Source organism: Canis lupus, chromosome 10, assembly GCF_003254725.2.
Source record: "Canis lupus dingo isolate Sandy chromosome 10, ASM325472v2, whole genome shotgun sequence".
Taxonomy (NCBI): Eukaryota; Metazoa; Chordata; class Mammalia; order Carnivora; family Canidae; genus Canis; species Canis lupus.
The window spans coordinates 68,608,338-68,634,970 of NC_064252.1; the positions used below are offsets into that span (position 1 = coordinate 68,608,338).

Here is a 26,633-nt window from a genome sequence, read left to right on the forward strand (position 1 = left end):
TTTAAGTGGAAGAAAGCGAAGGGAGGTGATCCCATCTGGACTTCTGGACTTGTCTCTTTCTCCCCAGCGGGAGGGTCCTGTCCTCCCTGGTCCCCGCGCGGACCCGACCTCTGTGTCCCACCCCAGGCAGCGGGCGGCCGCATCACGACCGGCTTCCCTCAGAGCCTGCCTCTCCCTCTTGCCCCGGAGGCTCACGTCTCTGTTTCCCCTCAGGCCGCTGCTGGGCACGGAAGCAACTGCACTACCTTGTGCCCAGTTCTGCTGTGAGCGACCTGACGGTAGGCCCGGGCCGGGGCCCATGGTTTTTTTGTTTTGTTTTGTTTTGTTTTCTTGTTTTTTAAGATTTTTAATTTTATTTCTTCATGAGAGACACAGAGAGAGAGAGAGAGAGAGAGGCAGAGACACAGGCAGAGGGAGAAGCAGGCCCCAGGCAGGGAGCCCGACGCGGGACTCGATCCCGGGTCTCCAGGATCATGCCCTGGGCTGAAGGTGCCGCTAAACCGCTGAGCCACCCAGGCGTTCCCTGAGTCTTTTTCTCTAGCTAAAAGGGACATTAAGAAGGATGGGTTTTCTTCTTTCTTTCTTTCTTTTTTTTTACTCTCTCCCCAAGGAGGATTTTTACTTATTTTCAGCGATCCCCTTTTCTTTGGGGATCATGAGACAGATACTTTTTTTTTTTTTTTTTTTTTTTTTTTTTTAGATTTCTGTATTTTATTTGACAGAGAGAGAGAGAGAGAGAGCACAGGCAGGGGGAGGGACAGAGGGAGCAGAGGGAGACTCTCCAGCAGACTCCCCGGCTGAGCACGGAGCCTGACGCGGGGCTCGATCCCAGCACCCTGACATCACGGCCTGAGCCAACACCTAGAGGCGGGCGCTAAGCTGACTGAGCCCCCCGGGCGCCCCCGAGACAGACCCTTATTTATTCACTTAACAAATATCCGTTGAGCGTGTGCCAGGTGCGGAGCGCGGTGCTAGCCCTAGAGGTGCGGCGGTGACCCCAATGCCCTGCTCCGGAGCTCACGTCTAGCAGGAGACACGGAGCGGGTGAGCCCGTGCGCCCTGACGGCTGGGACGGGCCCTGAAGGAGGAGCGCGGAATGCATGGGGGAGAAATGTCTTGGGCAAGAGGATTGGGGGAGGCTCCCCTGAACTCGTGATGATTAAGCTTAAATCCGAAGGGTCAGTGGAGGCTCGGCAGGCAGAGGGGGGCGCAGAGGAATGGACCTCAGCCGGAGGAGCAGCTCCCGCCCAGGCCCTTCGGCAGGGAGGACAGGCTGCCGAGCCGGGGGATGGACGCGTGGACGCGGCCCTGCTGAGGATGGTGGCCTCGGCCCTCGGGTGGCCTGGGTGGGGGCGGTGCTGGTGGAGGGGGAGGGGGCTGTGCAGGGCTGACGTGGCCGTGGACACGACAGGGAAGGAGGGGGCAGTGGCGGTCGAGTCTCCGATCCCGAGCGTCTGCGGGAACAGGGGGTGGACCTCGGGTTGGCGGCCCGCCAGCCCCCAACGCTGAGGCCATCCCTAGTCCCCGGGCCGGCTAGCAGGGAGGCCGCGGTGTCTGCTAAAGTCTCAGTGGGAGGGGAACCAGCCCGGTGCCCCCCCCCCCCGCCGGGGACCCTTGTCTCCGAAGGCTGGACCGAGGCCTCTGGGTTGGGGGTGGGGGCGCCGGGCGGAGGCCCGTGCTCGTGCCCACGCGGTGCTACACGGAGGGCAGGAAGGGAGGTGTGCTAGCGAGGCCACCCGGGGCTGGTGCGCCGGATGTTGTTGTTTTTTGGGTTTTTTTTTTGCCCACCTCCGTGCTAGCCCTCGGGTGGCAGGTGACAATCAGCTGCTGAGTCACAGGAGGCGCTTGCACGGGCGGGCGGCCCGCGGGCTTCAGGCTCGCTCTCTAAAGGCCGAGCGGCGCGTGTGAAGGTGAGCGGGGAGGGAGGAGGTGTGGGCAGGGCCAGCGAGGCCCGGGCAGGTGCGGACAGATCGGCGATCTCCGGCCTTGCAGGCAGGTGCTGAGCGAGCCGGATGGCTGTCCTGGGGCGGGGCGGCGGGGGGAGGCCGCCGTGGCTCCGCGGCCTCGCCATGCCTCACGTCCTCAGGTCGCCGCGCTGGGGCCTGGGCCGTGGCCTTGCCGCCCTGGCACAGCTCTCCTGCTGGAATTTCAGGAGGAAAACCCCCAAGCTCCGAAAGAAAGGTATTTCCTCCCTATTCTGTGATTCCATTCTTCCCCTGCAAGGTGCTCTACCCAGCTCCCCGTCCCTGTCCTGCGGGGTGGCTGTCCTGGAGCCGTCCTGGAGCGGAGCCCCGGGAACGGGACGCAGGGGCCAGCGCGGGTGCCAGGCCAGCGGGAGAGGGGGGCCGGGCTGCACCAGAGGCCGGGCGGGGGGGGTCTGGGCGATGGGGAAGGGGGACAAGCTCAGAATCCTCCCGCTCCGCTTCCCCAAAGCGCCTCAGGGTCCTGGGGTGGCCTCGCAAACCTGGAGAGGAGGTTAGAGGTCTGGGGTGCGGGGGTCCCCGAGCAGCCGCCGGCCCTTGTTCCTCCCCCCTGAGACTTAGTGATGCCTAAAATTTCACCTGGAGGCTTGTATTCCGCTGGCTCTACGCCAGAGAGATGAAGGTATTGAATCTAGAATCACGGGGCGGTATGACGGCGGAGACATTCCTAACCCCAGTCTCAGTTTATCCATCTGCGAAATGGAACGATAGTACCTACTTTGTGAGGTTCTTATGGGGATTAGGAGAAAGCACGCATGAAAGCTTCTAGGGTACTTCATGAAATTAGCTGAACTAATTAAATGCATTCGTAATTAGAATTATTACATCATATATTATAATCCATCCGTCAGTTCAGCTTCACACCCATTGCGACAGCAGTGCCTGGTACAGAGCGAGTAGCAGTCGGGAGTTACGGCGGGCTGGGAGGGCAGGAGGCAAGTGCACTAGCTCTCCCTGAAGGAGTGGGTGCAGCCACGGCGCGGGGCGGGGGGGGGCCTGGGGAGGATGGTGGCCTTCAGGGGCCTCGCATCCCGCAGGCTGCCGTCTTCCTCCCTCCCTAGTCTCCTTGGGCTCTAGGCTCTTTCACGTCCACGCAGGATCAAAGGGCAGTGGCGAGGACTGAGAAGTCAGAGGTGGCTGTCACTCAGGACGGGGCTTGGGAGCTCCAGGGAAGTCTTCTGCCCCTGACTCCTCACACGTGACCCGGGATGGCAAGTGGCCACGTCTGATTGAAGCAAACTAAGGCAAAGCAGGAGGCTCTTTCTCCCCTCGTGTCCTGCTGCCTCTGGAGCCTGTAGGGGCCATGCCTTGTTGGAGGGAGTGGCTCTGACTGATTTCTCAGCAGGAGGTGTGAGGTCCTGTGTCGCCCGTTGTAGGGGCAGTAGGAAGGCAGTGGGGGTGCTGGGGGGGCATGTGAGGGTGAGGGAAGGGAGGCCCAGGACGCTCCAGCATTCAGAGGACGGGGGAGAAGGAGGAGTCATCCGAGGAGGCTGAGGGAGTGTGGCCCACGAGATACATGGAGAAGCCAGTGCAACAGCCAACAGCCAGGTGGGAAGGGTCTTAAGAAGGAGGGATTTGCGATGTCACATGGTGCTGATAGAGCAGTTAGGAGGAACATTGAGAATTCGACTCCTCTCGGTTTTACAAATGTAAAGGCCATTGATCTCCTTGACAAGAGCAAGTGCTGGTCAGAGTACTTCCGGGAGAGAAGGGCCGTGAGAGAACTAGGAGAGACCGCTGGCGGCGGTTCTTGGAGGACTGGTCCATCGCGTGCCAGGCTCTGTGCCAGGCAATACAGATAGAGGGTGAGCCGGGTGGGCTGTCTGCCTTGGAGGAGCCCGCAGCCGGTCCAGGAGAGGAGAGACACGTTTAAAACTAAGTTACGTGGGAAGTGGCAGGAGACAGCATCTGCAGGGACCCATGGGTTCCCTCTGATGAGAAAACGGTTGAAGCTCCTGCTGCAGGAACATCAGGTGTCCAGGTGGGGAGAGGGAGGAAGGGTATGAGCTCCAGCGTGTTCAAAAGCAAAGACCGTTGTTGTCGTTGTTGTTTTCTCATTCTTTTAATCATAATCTCCAGCTGCCAAAGAGGCTGGCCCCCAGCACACGCTCAGTTCGTATTTGCTGAATGATTTTGTGAATTCCAGGAGAAGAAGTTTACAGGAAACAGAGGCACAAAAGAAACCATCACGATAATTTCGACAGAGAAGAGAGATGGTTTAATTTAGAAAGTGTTGATCTGTTTGGAGGGAACGAGAGGGTGTTGCAGAAGATCCTGACACGCACACTTTTGCTAATGGGGTTCGGTGAGTGCAGGGACCTTGCGTTGATTGCTTTGTATTCTCCATGCCTAGGAAAGTACCTGACGTTTGACTGCTTGAGTGACTGAATGCTGTTGCCTGGGAAGAAGGCTACGGGATAAGCGTGATTTGGGAGTATCGGGGAGGAGACAAGAGTGAGATTGGAGAAGACACTGGGAGAACTGCCATTAGATGTTGGATGAGAAAGGTTGGATGGATGGAGAGATTGAGCGATCGATCAATCTGGACCAGACAGGTGGATTTACAAGTTACCCATTTGTAGGTGATACCAAAAGTACAGAATCGTAGGACCTTTGTCAAAGAAAATGTCTAGAGGGCGGAGACAGCTACGTTGGAATGCCAGGAGGTGACGCACTATAGGCGCAGGTGGAGGAAGGAGCACAGTAAAGGAGATTGCAGAGAAGCCAGCAAGGAGATGGGACCTGAATGAGAGCAGATGGTTTTGTCATGACGTAGGGAGAAAGTCTTGAGGAGGAAGGAGAATCAGCAGCATCAGGAGTCTTCAGGGAAGACCAGCAAGGTGTGGAATGAACATAGGCCGTGTCTGGCCATTAGGAGGGCACTGGAAACTTTATTGAGTGGATTGAGTGGAAAGATGCAGGCTCATGAAAGCAGACTGGGCCTGGGATGGGTTGAGAGGTCGATAAGGGAAGAAGTAGAGCCTGTGAGGATGGAAGCAGACATGTTCCTTTATGGGTCTACTGATGAGGAGAAGGAAGGCAACTAGTGGTTGTCTGAGGGCTGGGGTAGGAAGTTATTGTTCAGTAAATCGGCAGACTTAGACTCACTTGGGCTCTTCCGACTGGAAAAAGAAAAATTTAAGATAGAAAAGAGATCCAGTGATGTCCTGTAAGAGGTGCAAACGGATGGGACGCACAGGCCGGAAAAGCAACATCTTAGAGGAAAGCACAGGGTCCTTCCTCTGCGAGAAGATGGACAGAGGAGCCAGAAATGCAGGGACGGGGAATGAGGGAGTTAATTCATTCTCTCTTAGGGAGAGAAGGGAAAGAGGAGACACGGTCATCCACTGAGACAGAAGGGAGGAAGGGTGGGGAGTGCAAGGCAGAGGGGGAGGGTTTGGAATGAAGGTTTTACCGAGTTTGGGAATATAACCTTCCATGATATGGAATACTGTGCTCCTGGGAGCTCTGCGTGACCAGACGAAGGCCTGGGGAGGGTACCGGGAGTCAGCAGAGCAGAGGTGATGGAGGAGACAGGAGGCTTGGGAAGTGGGTTTACCGGGGACAGTGGCATCGCAAGGACTAGCTGTGGGGTCTGTGAGGGATAGAGGATGAGCACAGGATGAGGCTGAGAGGCTGGGATGGGGAGAAAAACTACGGGACTTGTTACCCAGTGGGTTGTACGGAGGAGCTGGATTCCAGGCCACCTGCAAAACGGAGCATCTGCCTTGGGACCCCAGGAATGGAGCTCCCGTTTGGGACGGGACGTCGCCATGAACACCCCAGGTTGTGTCTGGGAGGCAGTTCCCTATCAGAGTCCAGGGAGCCCCTTGAGCCTGAGTTTCAGCTGCTCTGAAACGCGTCTGCCTCTCCCTTTGAGGTGTTCCTCACACACCACACATGTGGTCTATGTTTGAAGTCAGATCATTTCAATCATTTTCTTCCCGTTTCCCACCATATTGCAGGCGCTCATCTCATTTTCTTTCTTTTTTTTTTTTAATATTTTATTTATTCATTCATGAGAGACAGAGAGAGAGAGAGGCAGAGACCCAGGCAGAGGGAGAAGCGAGCTCCCTACAGGGAGCCTGATGTGGGACTCGATCCCTGGTCTCCAGGATCAGGCCCTGGGCCGAAGGGAGGCACTAAACCGCTGAGCCACCCGGGCTGCCCTCATTTCATTTTTTGTATAACTAGAGTAAATTTATTGACAGCAAGACTTGTGTCTTACGTTCTCTTGTCTGCATTACCCATTCCACGTGGCCTGCCGCTGGCACTCAGGAAATGTTCGTGTGAAGCTGAATCCTTCACCGAGGAGATCTCACTAGTATTTAAGCTAGAGATGCCACAGTTGTCATCAATCATGGAAAGCACCTGCTTAAAGATGAAATAACTCTCAAGTCATTCGGCAAAACATACTATCGACCTTGTGCCAGGCCCGGTGCTGCATCCTGGGGATGAAAAGGGGGCATCCCCGTATTTCCGGCACCGGGGAGCCTAGTCATGCAGAGGGTGTGGGTACCTACGAATAATTCCTGTACAGTGTCAAAAGGGATGGGGATATTTGAGAAGGAAGGGACAGGATCTCCCAAGTGGGGGTCAAGGAAAGCTTGTCAGAGGTGATGACATGGATAATGTCATCATGACGTGGATAATGACGTGGATAATGTCTATGATGACATTAGAGCCAAGCCAAGGAAGACAAAGTCCAGCAGACACGGAAAGAGAGGTGAGCAGACCAGGCGACGAGAAGACCATGCAAGGGCATAACGATGACTGGAGAGCTCTGTGGGTTTGGGAAACAGCGGGGTAAGGTGCCTTTGGGGGTGTGACCTGAAGTCAGACGGGAGAGGGGGCGGGGGCCAGACCAACTGCCAACCCACCAAGCCAGCCCCAACTTTCAAACGTTGTCAGAAGTATTTAACCAAACAGTCTCACTGAGACGCAGTGCATCAAGCAGATAGCAGCCCAGCAGGCCTGATGGGGAGTGGGGAGCACAGGGACCACCCCGTCTCCTTCCTTGGCTCACCTGCTGGGATGATGGACTTTGAGGGGTAATTTGGAAAATGCTACTGTGACACCTGGGGAAGAAGTGAATGATTGTTACAAACGGGGGGGTCGTGGGGGGCAGTGTGCTCGGGTAAATTGGAGCCAATTTAGAAAGGGGAGCCGCAGCAGCGCCCGGGCACAGCAGAGAAGGGACCCCGCTGCCTGGCTGGGGGCAGTGAGAGAGAGCGCGCGGGTTCACACTAGAGAGGCTGGGCCCGGGACCAGCCAGAGGGAGAACTGTACAGAAAACCAAAGGGCTTCGGGGAGCACTGCCCTGGGAATTGAGTGGGTCGGGGTATCGGGCTCCGAAGTGTGACGGAGGCGCAGGACAGAGCTGAAGCCGAGGCCTGTCTTCTGAGCCTGCAGGAGTCCAAGGGCATGGGGCTCTGGGGGGAGGGCGGGGAGCCAACAACTGTCCTGCTTCAACCACTAACCTTGTTACCCCGGGGCAGGGCGGGGGTGTGGATCATGGGGCCAGGCCCAGCAGGGCTGAGTTAGAGCTGGTCCACACATGCTTTGCTGGAGGCGGTGTCATTTGGAAAAATGTTTCTGGACAACAGTTTGCATACCACTGAGTCATAAAAATGTTCAAACCACTTGACCCAGTAATTCTACCTGTGGGAATTTGCCCTAAGGAAATAGTTCAAAAGGGTGAAAAGCCTACATTCACCCATCCAAAAGTTAATTAATTAATTAAGCAATTAATTAGAAATTATACATTGCACTGAATACGTTCCAGGAACCCTCCTAGGTAGATAAGCACGTTCACTGTGGCAATTTTAAAAATAGTAGAACATTTGGGACACCTGGATGGTGACCGACCCTGGATTTAGGCTCAGGTCATGATCCGAGGTCCTGGAATCGAGCCCCGGGTCAGGCCCTGTGCTCAGCAGGGAGTCTGCTTGAGGACTCTCCCTCTCCCTCTGCTCCTCCCCCCACCTCCCACTCCTCTCTCTCTCCATCTCTCTCCCAAATAAATAAATAAATCTTAAGGAAAAATAAAAATAGTAAAACATAGAAGAAAATCTAAATTCTGCAAAGTGCCGCGATTTAATACAGTATGAGACGTCCCTGGGATGGTCTGTTATTTTCCGATGCTCTATGACACAAGCAAAATTCAAAACTGCCTGCTTGCTGCCGCGGTCAAGAGCACATTCTGGTGAGCTCACTGCCCGGGCTTGAATTCTGACCACCATGCCCCGGCGCCTGACCTTGGCAAGTCCGGTAGCGCCTCTGAGGCTCAGCGAGTGATGAGTATGACAGTTCTACTACCTTGTGGGGTTGCCGTTAGGGTGAAATGAGAACAGCGTGTGAAACGCTCAGCACGACTCCTAGCACACAACAGGTACTCAGTGAAAGCAAGTTGTTATCTTAGCCGAGTAAAAATGTGGGTCAAGAGAAAAAGAGTGACAGAGAACGCTCCACATTTAGACGTTTTAGGAAACGTCACGGACAACTCATCCCCTATATTTTGTTTAGCACCATCGCACTAAAACTTTTGGGGTTACAGGTAACACGGACGAGTCTAGCTAGAGGCGCAGCACTTTGACCTTTCAGTTCATCCAACGGAGGGCAGAGCGATGAGCGGGTCCTGTTTTTCTCTTCCCAGCTGTGTTTGGCCAGCGTTTGGATGAGACGGTGGCCTATGAGCAGAAATTCGGCCCCCACCTGGTGCCCATCCTCGTGGAGAAGTGTGCAGAGTTCATCCTCCAGCACGGCCTACATGAAGAGGGCATCTTCCGGCTCCCTGGGCAGGACAACCTGGTGAAGCAACTCAGAGATGCTTTCGATGCCGGGGAGCGGCCCTCCTTCGACAGGTACACGGCCCTGGGCCCGCCGTCCCCAGCCCCAGTGGGCTCGGAGCCCTCCCTCTACCAGCCGAGCTGGGGGACCCACAGATGCCCCCAGAGCCCCACTGGCAACCGAGAGAGCCTTCTGTTGTACCGACCACTTAAGTGAGCGATGCTGTGAACCCGAAGCCGGGCCTTGCCGGGCAGTCGGGGGATGTTGGGGAGGTGCCGAGGCGGGAGGGGGGAAGGTGGGAGCTCGCTCAAAGCCCCACTCGGGGCAGGTGCAAACCACGGGAGGGCTGAGCGGGCTGCGCACACTCGCTGGGTGGACCGCGTGCCGTGTCTGTGCCCGAGGGCTCGGCTTTCCAAAAAGAGCCAGAGCCAGGGCTTCTGCTTGGTTTGGGAGACACAGTGGTGTCCACCTGGGAACTCAGTTTGGAGCCTCTTCGGAGAGAGTACGTGATGCCGTGGCAGCTGGCATCCTTCCCTGTGTCCCCCGTGGAGGTTGCCCAGGTCTGGGGCGGGGGCACGGCAGCTGTAGTGACAATTCTTCTCATCATGGCCTACCTGCCCCCCACCTCCCGGCTGCCCCACCGAGGTTGTCAGCTCTGCCACCGTCAGCTAGTACCGCCTCCACCCCGACATTGGACAGTCTCCGCCTCTTGTGCAATATTTGCCCTGGTTGCCTGTGTGTGCTTGTCCCGCTGGCAAGAAAGAGCCATTGTTCTTTCCAAATCAGCAGCCCATAAATCAAGATTTGGTGAGACAGGCCTAAACCCTATCTGCTTCCCAAAGGTTGCAATTCCCCACGAGGTTATTTAGAAGGACCTAGGAACGGGGCTGATCCTGGGAAAATCATGAAGTGCCATGAGCTCCCCCTTCCCACCGTCCACCCCAGCCACCGGCGATGGCTGTTCTCCCTCTGCAGCATCTCTGATGCCACCTGCTCTCTCGGGTCTCACAGCCACGGCCTGAGCTTGGACCACCACTGACTGGCTTTGCCGCCGTCGGCGTGCAGCAGGTTGACCTACCAAGGGTGCCGTACTTGTACAGGGAAGCAACGGGTGCGGTTGCTACTGGAACTACGGCGGGTTGTGGGCACCAGTGTACGGAGCCCTCAGCAGCACTATAAATTGCGATTCATCATCAGGCACCTGTTCACCGAAGCTCGCCTCCTTTATATCCAGTTTTCTTCTTCCGTTCTTCGTTAGCTTTGAGTTGATCAAAAAGATACAGGTGGGTTATTGCTAAAGCAATGTGAACAGTGAGCCAGGAGGAATAGAGGTGATTGCAGGCGTTCGTCACACACTTGCCCTGGGCTTGATTTTATGTACCTATAATGTCAGCCTGGGTGGCGGAGTCATAGTCTTTGATTCCTGTGAAATATTTGGGGCTGAAAGAAGGAAGCTTAGCTCGTCATGACCTCTCCACCCCCAGAACCAAGAAGTAGAGTTTGCACGCCTAGAAATAGGAAGGGTCACCCCGGGCTCTTGAGAGTCCTCCCAGGGCCGATTTTGGGGTCTATGTAATCCTTGTGGATGCTCATCTAGATCCCCTACACTTGTCATATGTGTGGTTTGAGATGCCCCAGATCGTCTCACGGAATGAAGAGAGGCAAAGGAGCTATTGTTTGGCAGATTCTAGTGCAGCTGTATCTGATTCTCATTAAACATTTGCATATGAATTTTAAAATCTCTTTGTTAAGTTTCTGCTGAGCTGGACACTATCTGGCCACAGAACGAATACACCTCTGATGCCTATATTTCTGTGAGAAACATGCAGATGTGCCACATCTGAAGCCCAGGGCTACCAGGGAGAGCCACTCGTGGCGCCTGGGCTAATCTCGGGTGTTGAACTCAAACACTAAGGGTGTTGCCCTTAGTCCTTGACTTAAGAAAAGCCATTTAAAGATATTTCATTGGGGTGAAGGAATAGCCAAACTCAGGAAAAATCATGCTGGAAATTTAGACTCTAACAGTGGCAACTGCTCTGGCCCTGCTACAACGGGGGCACAGACATTAAACCAGAGATTTATAGAAATAATTGTATAATTTCTATTGTGTTAGGTGCTCAAGTTGAAAACTAGATGGTACCACGAGAACTTGGAACTGGAGCCTTTTCAAAAAATATATGCATTTATTTATTAGAGAGAAAGAGAGTGGGGGAAGGGGCAGAGGGAGAGACAATCTTAAGCAGACCCCACATTGAGCCCAACGCAGGGCTCGATCTCAGAACCCTGAGATCATGACCTGAGCCAAAACCAAGAGTGGGACGCTTGATGGATTGCACCATCCTCGTGCACGCCACCGCCCCCCCCCCCAATACACACTGGTGTTGCAGAATAGGAACCTTTTGACATATTCTAGTGGATTTAGGGAGAGCTCCAAGAAGAAATGACACTTCGCCCAGACACATTAAGCAGGCACGAGGAGTTAGCCAGGACAAGCAGCATTGTCTTCCCCCGATAAAATGAATCGGGAAGCTTCCTCTGGTATTAAATGTTCCAAGATGCTTTACACAGATAATTGCATTCTTTGGTTATAGCTTTGAAGCAGCTACCCTACATCAGTGGTTACAGCCCTTTCTTTATTTCTAATGTTGGATATTTTTGCTATTGTAGTTTCTTCTGATTGAACTATCTAGTAGTTTGTGGGTTTTGTTATTGCCATTTATCTTTAAAAGATTCTTTTTTTTTTTTTTTAAACGTGTTATCTATATTTTCTTACTTCAAATTGTTGTTTGCGACATTCGTTGCTTGGGTCTATTTTTTGTGTTGGGCGCTGTGCCAGGCAGTGGATGGAAGGTCAGAGAACGGAACCAACCGCGTGGAGGCAGGAGGCCACATAGGAAGCTGGGGCGGGATCTTGGCAAAAGGCCTTGCCTTCCGAAACAGGGCAGTGTTTGGGGGGTGGGGGTGGGACTTAGAGCGATTCACATGACATTCGGATAGAATTGAGGGGCTTGGGGAGCATAATTGGAGGCGGGGTGAGGGAGAGGCCCTGGATTCTGACTAAAACCATAGAGAGGATTGCAATGCTGGGGCTTGAGGAGAAGCCGCTCTGGGACTTTAGGGGAATGCCCACCCCCCGCAAAGTTGTCAGCTGGTTGTCCTTCCGCCATCTTCTTGGGAACGTCTCGTGCATTTTAACAAGAAGTCTTCGCCCAGGAGTATTTTTAGGCAGTGACTCAGCAGAGAAGGCTTTTCCAGAATCCCCACCTTAAGTGAATGGTTCCCAGCCCCAATTTCCTGCGGCAGCAGTGGAGCACGGTCAGGGCTCATGCCAGCTCGAGTTCTCCTTCTGAGGAAGAGAAGCCCACAGGCTGCGAAGGGGGCCCCGTTTCAGAAGACAGCTCCAAACGGGCTGGCAAAAGCCAACGACAAAGCTTACCCACGATGTCAAGACAGAAGTTCACAGTCAAGTCCTGATGCTCTTGCTTCTGCTCCCTCCATTCTTCTCTTCTCCTCCTTCTGGCCAAACCGACCCCTCCTGTCCCTTCTTCGGGAGCCACTTCCACGCGGCCGATTCTACATTCCCCATCACTGAAACCCAGGACACACCGTAGCTGCCCAAACCTCCTACCGCATCAGAGCTTTTCAAAATACAACCAGGACAGTTGCTTAAGAACACCATTTTTTTTTAATGAGGTAAATAAATATGAAGTAAATAATCGCTTCACTAATGAACCTCAAACATACGGTAGATCCAGACTTATTTTCTCTTCTAGAGCTGCAGAACAAACGCATTAGCTCTATGAACGAGCAGTCAGCAGACTTTGATACAGGGCTGCGTGTGAAATATCGAGGCTCTGCAGGCCAGATGGTTTCTGCTGCAGCTACTCGGCTCTGCTCTTAGCAGAGTTACAGCGCAAAATCAGCCAGAGACGATGCAAAAATGCATGAGCATGATGGTATTCCGGGGACACCGTATGGGTGCTGAAATTCAAATTTCACATCATTTCCCCAGGCCGTGAAATAGGCTTCTTTTTTTTTTTTTTTTTTTTTTTTTTTTTTAAATAGGCTTCTTTTGACTTTTGTTCCCAACCATTTGAAAACATGAAACTCATTCTTAGCTCAGGGGCTGTGCGGATACAGGCAGTGGGCCAGATTCGACTCCTGGGCCATGGTTTGCCCATTCCTGTGGTAAACTGGAGAAGCTGAGCTGAAAAACCCAAGACTCCTTCACTGAACAGGCAGTCATCTGAATGCTGCCTCTCTTTCTGCAGCAGGGTCTCTGCTCCCCACCCTCCGGGCTGGTACATGTGCTCCCTTCCCCGTGCTGTAACTCCTTGCCACTCTTCCAATCTTGTCCCATCTCACTCCCCAACTCTGCACTGGGTGTCCCTTTTTCATACTTCCATACATCCTCAGGACCTGGACCTCTTTTTTGTGCTACTAACGTCACAATATTGTAATGACTTGGTAATGTTTGAGTCTGCATGGCTCTGTGGCCCATCAGGCCAAGTGTCGTGTGTATCCCTCAGGTTCACTGCTGAAATCCCAGTGGTTGACCTAGAATCTTGAACCTAGTAGGTTCTCTCAATACTTACTGACCGAGTGCATGATCGTGCAAATAGATGAATGAATCCCAGAAATGTTTTAAGCTCTCGGAGAGTTTAAAGAGATCGTGGGCCATGGATATAAATGAGTTATCACAGGAAAAATTAGAGACTAAGTAGAGAATGCAAAATTGTGAGGTACTAGGTGACTTGGAGGAAAAAGAAAGAGGTAAAGATAAAAATAACTTAATAAGATTAATGGAAAGGTAGACCTTGAACTTACCTTTGAGGTGGGTGGAAGAGATAAAGGAAACGGTGTTGGGAATCATTATTCCCAAGAAGATTAGCAAAGATGTTCTGTTTGAATACATCTTTATCAGACTCTTCTCCTTTGCAAAACTCCCTTTCGGAACCTAGGATTCTGTTCAGTGCATCACCAAGGGAGAGGTGAGGAATGTTCTGGAGTTTCACTTTCAAAGGACATTGCTTATTTTTTTGCAGAGATACGGATGTGCACACAGTGGCCTCCCTGTTAAAGCTCTACCTCCGAGACCTCCCGGAGCCAGTGGTTCCCTGGAGCCAGTACGAGGGGTTCCTGCTATGTGGGCAGCTCATGAATGCGGATGAGGCAAAGGTTTGTATCTCATTAGAGTTAGCTGTCCTGCTTTGTAAGAAGGTGATAGTTATTGAACACGATTCTGGTGGGCGAGCAACAGTAGGTCAGGGACCTACACCTTTTAGTGGGATACTTTGTCACATTGGAACTTTGTCAGGAACAAAAGGCAATTGAGGCCAAGCATAGGGACAGTCTTGCTGGGATATGACAATCCAGTGCAGATGGACTATAGTGAACACACTCAAGCCAGTTTAACAAGAAAAAGAGGAAGCTGCTGAGCAAGGTTCCAAGCAGTATGGCCTTGCCGAGGCCCAGTGGGACACAAGGACGCGCCGACCAGCCTGGAAGTCGGGTGAGAGGTGAGGACGTTCTAGTTCCACAGTGACGGTGAGAGTCAGCACGGCCATACAAGGAAGGCATGTGCTGGAGAAGGGAAGGACAAGGAGCTTTCCCTTTGCTTACAGGGCCGTGGCCGGCATCCGCGGCAGCTTGCTCGGCAGAGCGCACGAGTTCGCCTGCGGGATTTGTGACCTTGTGTAAATCGTCTCCTGGAAGGTCTTACAGTCCACACTCACTGCACTGGAGTCATGTTAATTAAACAAACCAACCAACGAAAGAAACCAGGAAAACCCATCTAACAACAATAAGATGTTCATGAATTTTAACCTGGATTCGCAAAACCAAATGCCCGAAGGATACATTTTTATTATGTTGCTAATAATTGGGGTCTCACTCCCCAGTTCTGGGATGTTAGTTCTTAGCAATACTGGGTTAACGCTCTTTTTGGTGAAGTGGTACTTGGAAAAGCCTCCAGTGAAGACCTGGATTTAACTTTGATTTTGCCATTAGGCAAATTAAGCATTTTCTATGAGAGTTTATTTATTCAGAGCAACACAGCATTCTATCGTGGTGCACGGGTAGGTGGTGTCATTGGTCAATATGGTGACAACTAACCCACACATGGTCATTGGGCGCTTGAAACGTGGCTGGTTCAACTAAAGAACCAAATTCCTGATTTCATTTTATTTTTTCAAATACTTAAAATAGTCACTTGTGTCAAGTAGCTGTTGTACCAGACAGCACAAACTGAAACAAGCTTTAGCATAACATCTGCTATACTTAGGATAGTTTTGAGGACAAAGGATATGAGGTAGGTGAGTGACGTCTTTAAATTATTTTTAATTTAAAAATTAACAATATTTTTATCTTTAATTATTGGTTTAGGGAGAGATTTATTCTCTATTTATAATTTCTTATGTAGTATACCCTTAGAAAATAATAAATAATGACAATAATATATATTATTTTCTGGGATTATACAACATAACAAATATATATATATATATATATATATATATATATATATATGTTAGTTATTATCATTTTTAAACAATACAGCAATAGTCCCCTCAACCTGGTAGAAAGCACAGCTATGAGAACTTCTTTCCTGACTCAGGATGAAAAACTTCATGATTTAAGGGGATCCTGATTTTGTATTTCAACATTAGGAAATGAACGGGGTGATAGTGCTGCTGCTAACAGGCTGGAGCCAGTGTAGCTCTTTTCTGGCACAAGAGTTAGGTTGCTGGGATCCCCGGGTGGCTCAGTGGTTTAGCGCCTGCCTCCGGCCCAGGGTGAGACCCCGGGGTCCCGGGATCGAGTCCCACATCGGTCTCCCTGCATGGAGCCTGCTTCTCCCTCTGCCTGTGTCTCTGCCTCTCTCTCTCTCTCTCTCTCTCTCTGTGTGTCTCTCATGAATAAATAAATGAAATCTTTTTTTAAAAGAAAAGGTAGGTTGCATGATCTTGTATAGACCTTCCTCGGCAACATGGTAACAGCCTTCCTGGGATGTAACGATCCGTTAAAGAACGGACTAGAACCAAATACCCCAAGCCACTTGAGAATTAGTAGCTGTGTGCATGATTTTGTGCATGATTTATGATTTATTTATTTATTTGTTTTTGGTCAGGGGTGAGAAGAGGACATGAAAAGTCTTAATTCGGGCATATCAGCGTACCTTTGTGAAAATAATAACATTTTATGGAATAAGGTTTAAAAGTTGACTAAAAAAATCCACGTTCCAGACAACTTCTCATACCTCCCCCGCCAACCCCCGCCGGCACATGCATTCTTTGTATGATAGTCTCATGGATCTAGAACATTCTGACCTTTACCTGCTCCCCTCCCCCAGATTAGTCAGCCTGTCCTGTGTGCCAGCAGGTCTCAGCAAGGCCACATTGCTTAAAACCCTTCTCAGAAAAAAACAAAAAAAACAAAAACAAAAAAAAAACAAAACCCTTCTCAGAAACTTCCTTCTCTCAATACTGATTTTTTTTTTTTTCTTTTCTCAATACTTTTAAAATGACTTGGGGTGTTTGGTGATGATCCGGTTCTTTACTGCAGTGTTACATCGCAAGCATTCACTGAGCAAACAAATATTGTATGAGTCATCGAATTGTCCTGGCTTTAGAGTAGCTCTGAGCTGGGGAAGAGGGTGTGATTCGAGACAATGAAAAAAATATGCTAAAAAACAAAGCAAAGCAACCTGTGTGCCTCTACATGCTGGGTTTTTTTTTTTTTTTTTTCAGTTTCCTCGGATTTTATAATTATTTCAAAGTAAAAAGCTTTTTAAAAAACACAAAAACTGGGGCTCAGCTGGTTCAATGTCCACCTTAGGCTTGAGTCATGATCTCGGGGTCCTGGGATTGAGCACCCCTTTGGGCTCCCTGCCCAGCGGGGACTCTGCTTCTCGCTCTCCCTCTGCAGCTCCCCCTGCTTGTGCTCTCTCTCTGTTAAGTAAAAAAAATAAAATCTTAAAACACACATGTACACACACATACCACAAGCTACGGGAACAGGAATGACTGCCGGTGTTCCCTCTGCACAGAACCGCCAGTTTTGTTCCCTGTGTTCCAGAGGCTCCTGGCTGGCGAGGGAGCAGGCTTGTTTACGGTGTTAAAATCTCTTCCCAGGCGCAGCAGGAGTTGGTGAAGCAGCTGTCCCTCCTTCCTCGAGACAACTACAGCCTCCTGAGCTACCTGTGCAGGTAAGAATCCCCTGGCATCAGTTTCCAGCCAACTGTATCAGAAAGAAGCCCCCGGTTAGAGGAGGAAAGAACGTCTCTGTGAACTCAGAGCTTCTGCTGCAGACCTTGGGAAGATCAACTGTATTCCCGCGGCGCCAAAGCAGTTCCCTTTATCCACAACATAATGAAAAAGACCCACTGAAAGTCTGATCGGCTCACAAAGTGAACATGCGTCTTCCTTCAGTGCTGTCGCAGTGCTGCCTGGAGTCCCGGGACATGCAGTAACACCCAGAATCCTTAAAATGTTTCTAGAATGATCTCCCATCTTCCTGGCTCTGGGCCATAACTTAGTGCCTTAGAGACATTCATTTCAGGCCACTCATTTCCCTTTCTGGGGACCTGCTGTGTGCAATCTCTGTAGTGACATGGAGCATGTAGATTGACCCACAGTTGGCTATCGTGGACACTGCTGCTGTGAACACTGGGGTGCAGGTGTCCCGGCGTTTCACTGCATCTGTATCTTGGGATAAATCCCCAGCAGTGCAATTGCTGGGTCGTAGGGCAGGTCTATTTTTAACTTAACGAACTTCGACCCTATTTTTCAGAGTGGCTGCACCAGCTTGCGTTCCCACCCACAGTATAAGAGGTTCCCCTTTCTCCACATCCTCACCAACCTTTGTTGTTTCCTGTGTTAATTTTAGCCATTCTCGCTGGTGTGAGGTGGGATCTCGTTGTGGTTTTGATCTGTATTTCCCTGATGATAAGTGATGCGGAGCATTTTCTCATGTGCTTATTGGCCACGTCTATGTCGTCTTTGGGGAAATGCCTGTTCATGTCTTCTGCCCATGTCTTGACTGGATTACTTGTTCTTTGGGTGTAGAGTTTGACAAGTTCTTTATACATCTTGGATACCAGCCCTTTTATCTGATGTGTCGTTTGCAAATACCTTCTCCCATCCTGTAGGTTGTCTTTTAGTTTTATTGACTATTTCCTTTGCTGTGCAGGAGCTTTTTATCTTGATGAAGTCCCAATAGTTCATTTTTGCTTTTGTTTCCTTTGCTTTCGTAGAAATGTCTAGCGAGAAGTCGCTGTGACCAAGGTCAAAGAAGTTGTGGCCTGTGTTGTCCTCTAGGATTTTGATGGACTCTTGTCTCACATTTAGATCTTTCATCCATTTTGAGTGTAGCTTTGTGTCTGGTGTAAGAGAATGGTCCGGTTCCATTCTTCTGGGTGTGACTGTCCAATTTTCCCAGCACCATTTGTTGAGATGTGTCTTTTTTCCAGTGGATATTCGTTCCTGCTTTGTTGAAGATTAGTTGACCATAGAGTTGGGGGCCCATTTCAAGTTCTCTCTTCTGTTCCATTGATCTGTGTATCTGTTGTTGTGCCAGGACCACACTGTCTTGATGATCACAGCTTTGTAACAGCTTAAAGTCCATAATTGTGATGCCACCAGCTTTGGTTTTCTTTTTCAACATTCGTTTGGCCATTCGGAAACTTTTCTGGTTCCATACAAATCTTGGGATTATTTGTTCCAACTCTGTGAAGAAAGTCCATGGTATTTTGATAGCAATTGCATTGAATATATACATTGCCCAGGGTAGCATTGACATTTTAACCATATTAATTCTTCCAATCCATGAGCATGGACTATTTTTCCATCTCTTTGAGTCTTCCTTAATTTCTTTCAGAAGTGTTCTGTAGTTTTTAGAGTACAGATCCTTTACCCCTTTGGTTAGGTTATTCCTAGGTATCTTATGCTTTTGGGTGCAACTGTAAATGGATTGACTCCTTAATTTCTCTTTCTTAAGTCCCATTGTTAGTGTATAGAAATGCCACTGATTTCTGGGCATTGATTTTGTATCCTGCCACACTGCCGAATTGCTGTATGAGTTCTAGCGATCTTGGGGTGGAGTCTTTTGGGTTTTCTAGGTACAGTATCATGTCATCTGCGAAGAGGGAGAGTTTGACTTCTTCTTTACCAATTTGAATGCCTTTTATTTCTTTTTGTTGCCTGATTGCTGAGGCTAGGGCTTCCGGTACTATGTTGGATAGCAGTGATGAGAGTGGACATCCCTGTCGTGTTCCTGATCTAAGGGGAAAGGCATTCAGTTTTTCCCCATTGAGAATGATATTTGCTGTGGGCTTTTCGTAGATGGCTTCTATGATATTGAGATATGTTCCCTCTACACTTTGAAGGATGCTGTATTTTGTCAAATGCTTTCTCTGCATCTATTGAGATGTCTTTTATTAATATGATCTATCATGTTGATTGTTTTACAAGTGTTGAACCACCCTTGCATCCCAGGGATAAAGCCCACTTGGTCATGGTGAATAATCCTCTTAATATACTGTTGGATCCTACTAGCTAGTATGTTGGTGAGAAATGTTTGCATCTGTGTTCATCAGGGATATTGGCCTATTATTCTCCTTTTTGGTGGGATCTTTGTCTGGTTTTGAGATCAAAGTGATGCTGGCCTCTTAAAACAAGTTTGGAAGTTTTCCTTCCATTTCTATCCTTTGAAGCAGCTTTAGTAGAATAGGTATTATCTCTTCTTTAAGTGTTTGATAGAATTCCCCTGGGAAGCCCTGGACTTTTGTGTCTTGGGAGGTTTTAGATGACTGCTTCAATTTCCTCCCTGGTTATTGGCCTGTTCAGGTTTTCTATTTCTCCTGTTTCAGTTTTGGTAATTTGTAGGTTTTCCAGGAATGCCTCCATTTCTTCCAGATTGCCTAATTTGTTGGCATATAGTTGCTCATAATACATTTTTAAAATCGTTTGTATTTCCTTGGTATTGGTTGTGATCTCTCCTCTTTCATTCATGATTTATTAATTTGAGTCTTTTCTCTTTCCTTTTTAGTAAAGCTGGCTAGGGGTTTATCTATCTAATTAATTCTTTCAAAGAACCAGCTCCTGGTTTTGTTGATCTGTTCTACAGTTCTTCCGGTCTCTATTTCATTGAGTTCTGCTCTAATATTTATTATTTCTCTTCTCCTGCTTGGTTTAGGTTTTAATTGCTGTTCTTTCTTCAGTTCCTTTAGGTGTAAGGTTAGCTTATATATTTGAGATTTTTTTCCAATTTTTTGAAGGAGGCTTGTATTGAACCGTATTTCCCTCTTAGGATTGCCTTTGCTGTATCCCAAAGATTTGGAACAGTTCTGCTTTCATTTTCATTAGTTTGCATGAATCTTTTTAATTCTTCTCTAATTTCCTGATTGACTCATTGATTTTTTTTAGTAGGTTGCTCTTTAACCTCCAAAGACATTCCTTCCAAATTTCTTCCTGTGATTGAGTTCTAGTTTCAAAGCATTGTGGTCTGAAAATATGCAGGAAATGATCCCAGTCTTTTGGTATCAGTGGAGACCTGATTTGTGACCCAGTATGTGCTCTATTCTGGAGAAAATTCCACGTGCACTTGAGAAGAATGTATATTCTGTTGCATTAGGATGGAAAGTTCCGTATGTATCTGTGAAATCCATCTGGTCCAGCATATCATTAAAAGCCCTGTTTGTTTGGTGATGTTGTGCTTAGAAGATCTGTCCTTGGCTGAGAGTTCAGTGTTGAAGTCTCCTACTGTTAATGTATTATTATCTATGTGTCTCTTTACTTGGTTATTAATTGGTTGATATAATTGGCTGCTCCCACATTAGGAACATAAATATTCATGATTGTTAGGTCTTCTTGTTGGATAGACCCTTTAAGTATGATATAGTGTCCCTCTTCATCTCTTAGTATAGTCTTTGGTTTAACACTAATTTATCTGATTTGAGGATTCCTACCCCAGCTTTTTTTTGAGGACTATTCACATGGTAAATGGTTCTGTACCCCCTCATATTCAGTCTGAAGGTGTCCCTAGGTCTAAGATGAGTCTCTTGTAGACAGCATTTAGATGGGTCTTGCTTTTTCATCCAGTATGATACCTTGTGTCTTTTGACTGGATCACTTAGCCCATTCACGTTCAGAGTAACTATTGAAAGAGAGGAATTTAGTGTCATCCTAATATCTATACAGTCCTTGTTTCTGCAGATTGTTTCTTTGGGCTCCCTCTTTGCTTACAGGGTCCCCCTTAATATTTCTTGCAAATCTGTTTTGGTGGTCACATGTTCTTTCAGTTTCTGTCTATTCTGGAAGCTCTTTATCTCTCCTTCTATTCTTTTTTTTAAAGATTTTATTTATTTATTCATTAGAGACACAGAGAGAGAAGCAGAGACACAGGCCGAGGGAGAAGCAGGCTCCCTGCAGGGAGCCTGATGTGGGACTCGATCCCAGGACCCCGGGATCAGGACCTGAGCTAAAGGCAGATGCTCAACCACTGAGCCACCCAGCGTCTCTCTCCTCCTATTCTGAATGAGAGCCTTGTGGGATGAAGTATTCTTGGCTGCATGTTTTTCTCATTTAGTACCCCAAATATATCATGCCATCTCTTTCTGACCTGCCAGGTGTCTGTGGAGAGGTCTGCTGTTAATCTGATATTTCTCCCCATATAAATTAAGAATCTCTTGTTTTTGGCTGCTTTTAGGATTTTCTCTTTATCTCTGAAATGTGCAAGCTTCACAATATGTTGGGGTATTGGTCAGTTTTTACTGATTTTGGAGTGGGAGTTCCTCTCTATCTCTTGGATATGAATCCTGTTTCCTTCTCCAGATTAGGGAAGTTCTCAGCTATGATTTGTTCAAACATACTTTCTGGTTCTCTTTCTCTCTCCATATACCATGGAACCCCAATAAGATGGATTTTATTCCTTCTCAAACTATCACTTAATTCTCGGGGTCTCCTTGTGGGCTCTTAGTTGTTTTTCTCTCTTTCCTCAGCTTCCTTCCTTTGCATCAACTTGTCCTCTATAGCACTCACTCTCTCTGCCTCATTTATCCTGGATGTTAGAGATCCAGTTTAGACTGCATCTCAGTTAAAGTATTTTTAATTTCAGCCTGATTAGATCCTATTTCTGCAGTAAGAGAATCGTTAGAGTCTTTTATTCTTTTTTCAAGAGCCACCAGTAATTTTAAAAATGTAATCTTGAATTCTGTCTTCGACATTTTACTTAAATCCATTTCCATTAGATCTGTGGCAGAGAGTATTGCTTCTGGTTCTTTCTTTTGTGGTGAATCCGTCCTTCTAGTCATTTTGTCCAGTGCAGAGTGGCTTGCAAGAAATGGTCACTTTTCTATTTGTTCCACCTGTTCTTTCTTTACATCTCAGGTTGAATTCATAGGTATTCAGGATGGTTTGAAAGATTATCTAGCTAAATTTGGGGGGATGAGATGAAATGAGGACTCCTAATTTTCTACTATCTTGCCTCCCTCTCCTCAGCATATCCATATAAAGATGTTTTTTGGAGAGGTATTTACAAATTCCTTTGCTGATATTTTTAGTTTCATTTTTTTATAGGGAAACTGAGAGCTTCATGCCTCCAATGGGTGGAATTACAGTAAAAATTCATTGCTAGTTGTTGAGCATCCACTGAAAATTTGAGATGCTTGGTGCTGTAATTGGAGGATGAGAGCAAAGAGGCACTGTGGATTTCCCTCTGTGACATCTCCTCATGATAAAGTTTTCATCTGTGGAAACGTGGGTGGGATGGGTGCCGAAAGCCTGGGAGATAAGCCTATAAGGTTGGGATGAGTGGTAGTCACATACTCATTTGAGTCCTTCTAGTTTCCTCTTAGCTCCCTGAGCCGGATCTTACCTCCTGCCAACAGGGTGCCCATCCCAATCCCCTACACCACCCCAGCAGCCGGGTAGGCTCCTCTTGGTTTCTCTTCTGCCTTGATCTTGAATCTTCCAGGGTGAAGCTAAACTCATATGGGCCAAGCAGACTAGTCTCATTCTTGAGACTAGAAGGGAAGAGATGGGATCCATCTCTGAGATCTCATTGGTACCCGGAAGCTTCCTTCTGGCAATTTCTTATTTCCTACTACGGGATTTCCTGGCTGTCCACAGGTTCCTACATGAAATTCAGCTGAACTGTGCTGTTAATAAGATGAGCGTGGATAACCTGGCTACCGTGATTGGTGTGAATCTCATCCGGTCAAAGGTCGAAGACCCTGCTGTGATCATGAGAGGTACAGCTGGTCCTGTGTGGAAGGCAGGGGCGGAGGAAGTGACAACAATTATCTAGCTACCAAAGTGCTCTGCAATTTGCCAAGCATTTTCAGTTGATTACTTGCCCCAACTGTGAAATAGCCCTGTGAAAGGAGCAGAGCAGGAATTATGTCCATTTTCCAGGTCACAGCAGAGCAGAGAGGTTAAAAATTGACCTCTCTGTACACAGTACAACAGGGCTAGCACAACCACAGCTAGTATTTCTTCGTCTCTTATGACTTTTAAATAACCTTAACCAGAGAAAACAGTTTGCAAGAAAGTAGAGAAAGCAAGTTTGATTTTATAAGACAATTCACAGAAAGACCACTTGTGAAGTTGTGTTGAAAAGACTTCTGTGGCTGCGCCTTGGTTCTCTGTGCAGAAATCTTAGCAGAGAGTATTGATGTCTGCCATGGATTTGGAAGGCAGTGCATCTGACATGTATGTACTATCCATGCAGCAAGAGAGCAAATGTCATATTAAGGACCACATCAGGGGAGAAAAATATTATGTTACCTATTTTCTGATCAAAGACTGATGCACAGGACTGTATAGGCTGAAAATAACCCTCTTACACCCCACTCTCATATCCTTCTTCTATCCCTTCACTTCCACCATGATCTCCTATCTCAAGCAATTTGGAAGGGTCCCATGAAGAGCAAAATGAGGTCCTTTTGGGCCCTGTGGTCTTAGACCCAAGTTTAGAGACATCCCATGGGTGGAGACCCTGAGGACTGCCTGCCTCTTGCCATGGTCCAGCTCGACAGATCTTTTTCTTCTTTCACCTTTCAGGGGCTCCTCAAATCCAAAGAGTGATGACCATGATGATCAGAGACCATGAAGTTCTTTTCCCGAAGTCCAAGGATGTACCCCTCTCACCCCCTGCTCAGAAAAATGACCCTAAGAAACCTCCAGTAGCTCGAAGTTCTGTGGGCTGGGATGCCACTGAAGACCCTCCAATTTCTAGGGCAGATAGCTTCAGTAACACGGTAAGGTGCAGAGAAAATTCTTCCTTCCCTCTGACTCTTCCTTTAGTCCAAGTCATTCCATGTAAGAGTTGGTCTAGGGTGGCAGTTTGGGCAGTTTTAGATACGCCATGACAGTGGGCACAGATGGTACAGACCCATTTGAATGTATCTTGGAAGTCTGGCCTCTTTCAAAATCCAGTCTCTGTTGGCATCCTAGAGGTGGGTCAGTGACATGTGTGCCAGTCTCCTAATGACTGAGCAACGGGAATCCGTAATAAAGCTCACTGTAAAAGGGAAGTCTTTCCAAATACAGTCCAGGGAAGGTCAATAGGGGAAATTATATATCACATTATAAGCATTTTAGCAAGAGTTGTTGAAAATTCCGGGTGAAAGTCCAGAGAGAACTGGTTTCCGCTAACCCATGAAACGTGATTTCTTTCTCAGAGTATGTGATGTGTTCATGTAATATTTCTCATTCCCTGATAAGCTGTCTCAGCAATGTCACCCCTCCTTTGTACTGAAGGGTTGGGGCTCACGTTCCCAATGTCAAAAAACTCTGCAGCCTCTGAAATGTAGACTTGTTGAGGCCAATAATATACAAAACTCAAATATTTTTATATATTTATAGAGACAAATATTTAAAAAAAAAACATGAACTTCATGTAGCAGCTTAATTCTTTATGTGTAACCAAGAGTAGAATTTAACATTTCTGGTTGACCGGTAATGTAAGTTGTCTATAGTACTATTAATCCTGAGGACAATTAGGAAAGTCTTGAAAAAAAAAGAAAAAAAAAAAAGTCTTGAAGAAAAGGTAGGTAGTGGTAGTGGTTTTGTTTTTTCTTAGGTGACGTCTGTTCACAATGCATTTTACCAACACTCTCAAATTAAATTAATATTTAGAAATGTTCATTCTTCATATAATGAAATCTTATTAGTGGCCCTTGAGGGTGGATGTCATTATGCTTATTTGACAGGTTTCTGCTATTTATTGTAACAGTGTGGGCAGCTATGGGCAGGCACTGTGCTGGGAAACTTAAGAAGGTCACCTCTGGGGTTCTCACCATAACTCTGTAGGGTAGCATTTGTCACCCACATGTTATCTTTCAGGAGCAGAGTTCAGGGAGATTGACCAGCTGGCCTAAGGTAGCAGCAGGATGCTAGGAGGTTACAGAATGGGATTTAGCTCTAGTTCTCACCTCAAGGCCTGGGTGCTTCTGACTCCAGGAGGGGTTGTGGAAGCAAGTGTTTTGCTAGCGTGGTTAGAAGGAGAGCTTGAGCCTTGATTTTCTGATTTTAGGGCTCATTCTTTTTTTGTTTTTCTTCCTTTTTTTCATGTTTAAACTTAATTTAAAAATACACATGCACATATCAAAAAAAATCCAAAAGAGAAAAAGACATACATTGAAAAATCCTGCTCCCTCTGCTATCTCCATCTGTCACCTGCCTTTATTAGTTTCTTACTTATCCTCCCAGTGTTCTTTTATGCAAATATAAACAGATGTGAATGTAAATTATTTACTTCTTTTTTTAATGCAAATAGGATATTCTCTTGTTCTTTCTCTACACACACATATGCACACACTACTCTTTATCTTGCATTTTTCCATTTAAGAGTGTGTCCTGAAGACCTTTTAGGTCAATACATGGACAGGCCTCTCATCTGACCAGGTTGTTTTCATTCCTTTGTACCGCAAGCAAGGCTGCAATGAATAACCTTGACCATGCTTCATTTTATACACAGGTAGATATATTTCTGGGATAAATTCCCAGAATTGGGATTCTGGGGTATCTGAGTTTGGTAAGTAGGTTTGTGTATAGTTTTTATTAAAATCGTCAAACAGAGGTTGTGCCATTTTGTACTTCCACCAACAATGCACAAAAGGACCTGTTTCCTTACAGTTTCACTAGCAAAATGTGTTTTCAAATTTGGGGCAGTGTCTTATCAGATAGGTGAAAATTGATATTTCACCTTTTTTTTTTTCTTGTTTAAAGAGAGAGTGAGTGAGCACATGAGTGTCTATGCAAGAGGAGGTGGGGGGACAGAGGGAGAAGGAAAAAAAATCTTAAGCTGGGTTGGAGCCCAAGGCAGAGCTCAATCTCATGACCCTGAGATCATGACCTCAGCTGAAATCAAGATTGTGACACTTAACCAACTGAGCCACCCAGTAGCCCTGATATTTCAATGATTTTAATTTCGATTTGGGTTTCTTTGTTAGTGAGAGAAGCTGAACATCTTTTCTTATGTGTAAGGGCTTGTTGCATTTTTCTTTTCCTCTATGAACTGTTTGATCTTATCCTTTGTCCATATTTTTGTTGGTTGTTGGTCCTTTTCTTCTCAATTTTTATGAACTTTGTCTAGCAGAGAGTAACTTGTTGTCTGTGATATGTTTGCAAATATTTTTGCTAATTTGTCATTACTTTTTTGATTTTATATATGGCGTTTTCCTTGTTTTATGTTTGTTCTTTTTAATTTGAGGGGTCCTGGACACCCATGTAGGTTGAAATTGTCAGACTTATATTTTATGGCTTTTGGATTTTCGAGTTCTAGTTAGAAAAACCTCCTTATCCTAAAGCTATGAAAGAATCCTCGTGTAAGACTCTCTTACCACGAATAACAATTGATTTC

The 26,633-nt window shown here is 47.6% G+C and overlaps 1 protein-coding gene across 4 annotated transcripts in view; it reads left to right on the forward strand.

Annotated features, from left to right (window-relative positions):
- The window catches only part of ARHGAP25 (Rho GTPase activating protein 25), an 89,983-nt gene that overhangs the window by 58,565 nt on the left and 4,785 nt on the right, over nucleotides 1-26,633 (forward strand). For all 4 annotated transcript variants that reach the window (XM_025470176.3, XM_025470183.3, XM_025470191.3 and 1 more), the window contains 5 exons: nucleotides 8,638-8,845; nucleotides 13,817-13,949; nucleotides 16,904-16,977; nucleotides 22,898-23,019; nucleotides 23,831-24,027. In XM_025470176.3, coding sequence (XP_025325961.1) covers nucleotides 8,638-8,845; nucleotides 13,817-13,949; nucleotides 16,904-16,977; nucleotides 22,898-23,019; nucleotides 23,831-24,027 — 734 coding nt within the window. The remainder of the gene's footprint in view (nucleotides 1-8,637; nucleotides 8,846-13,816; nucleotides 13,950-16,903; nucleotides 16,978-22,897; nucleotides 23,020-23,830; nucleotides 24,028-26,633) is intronic.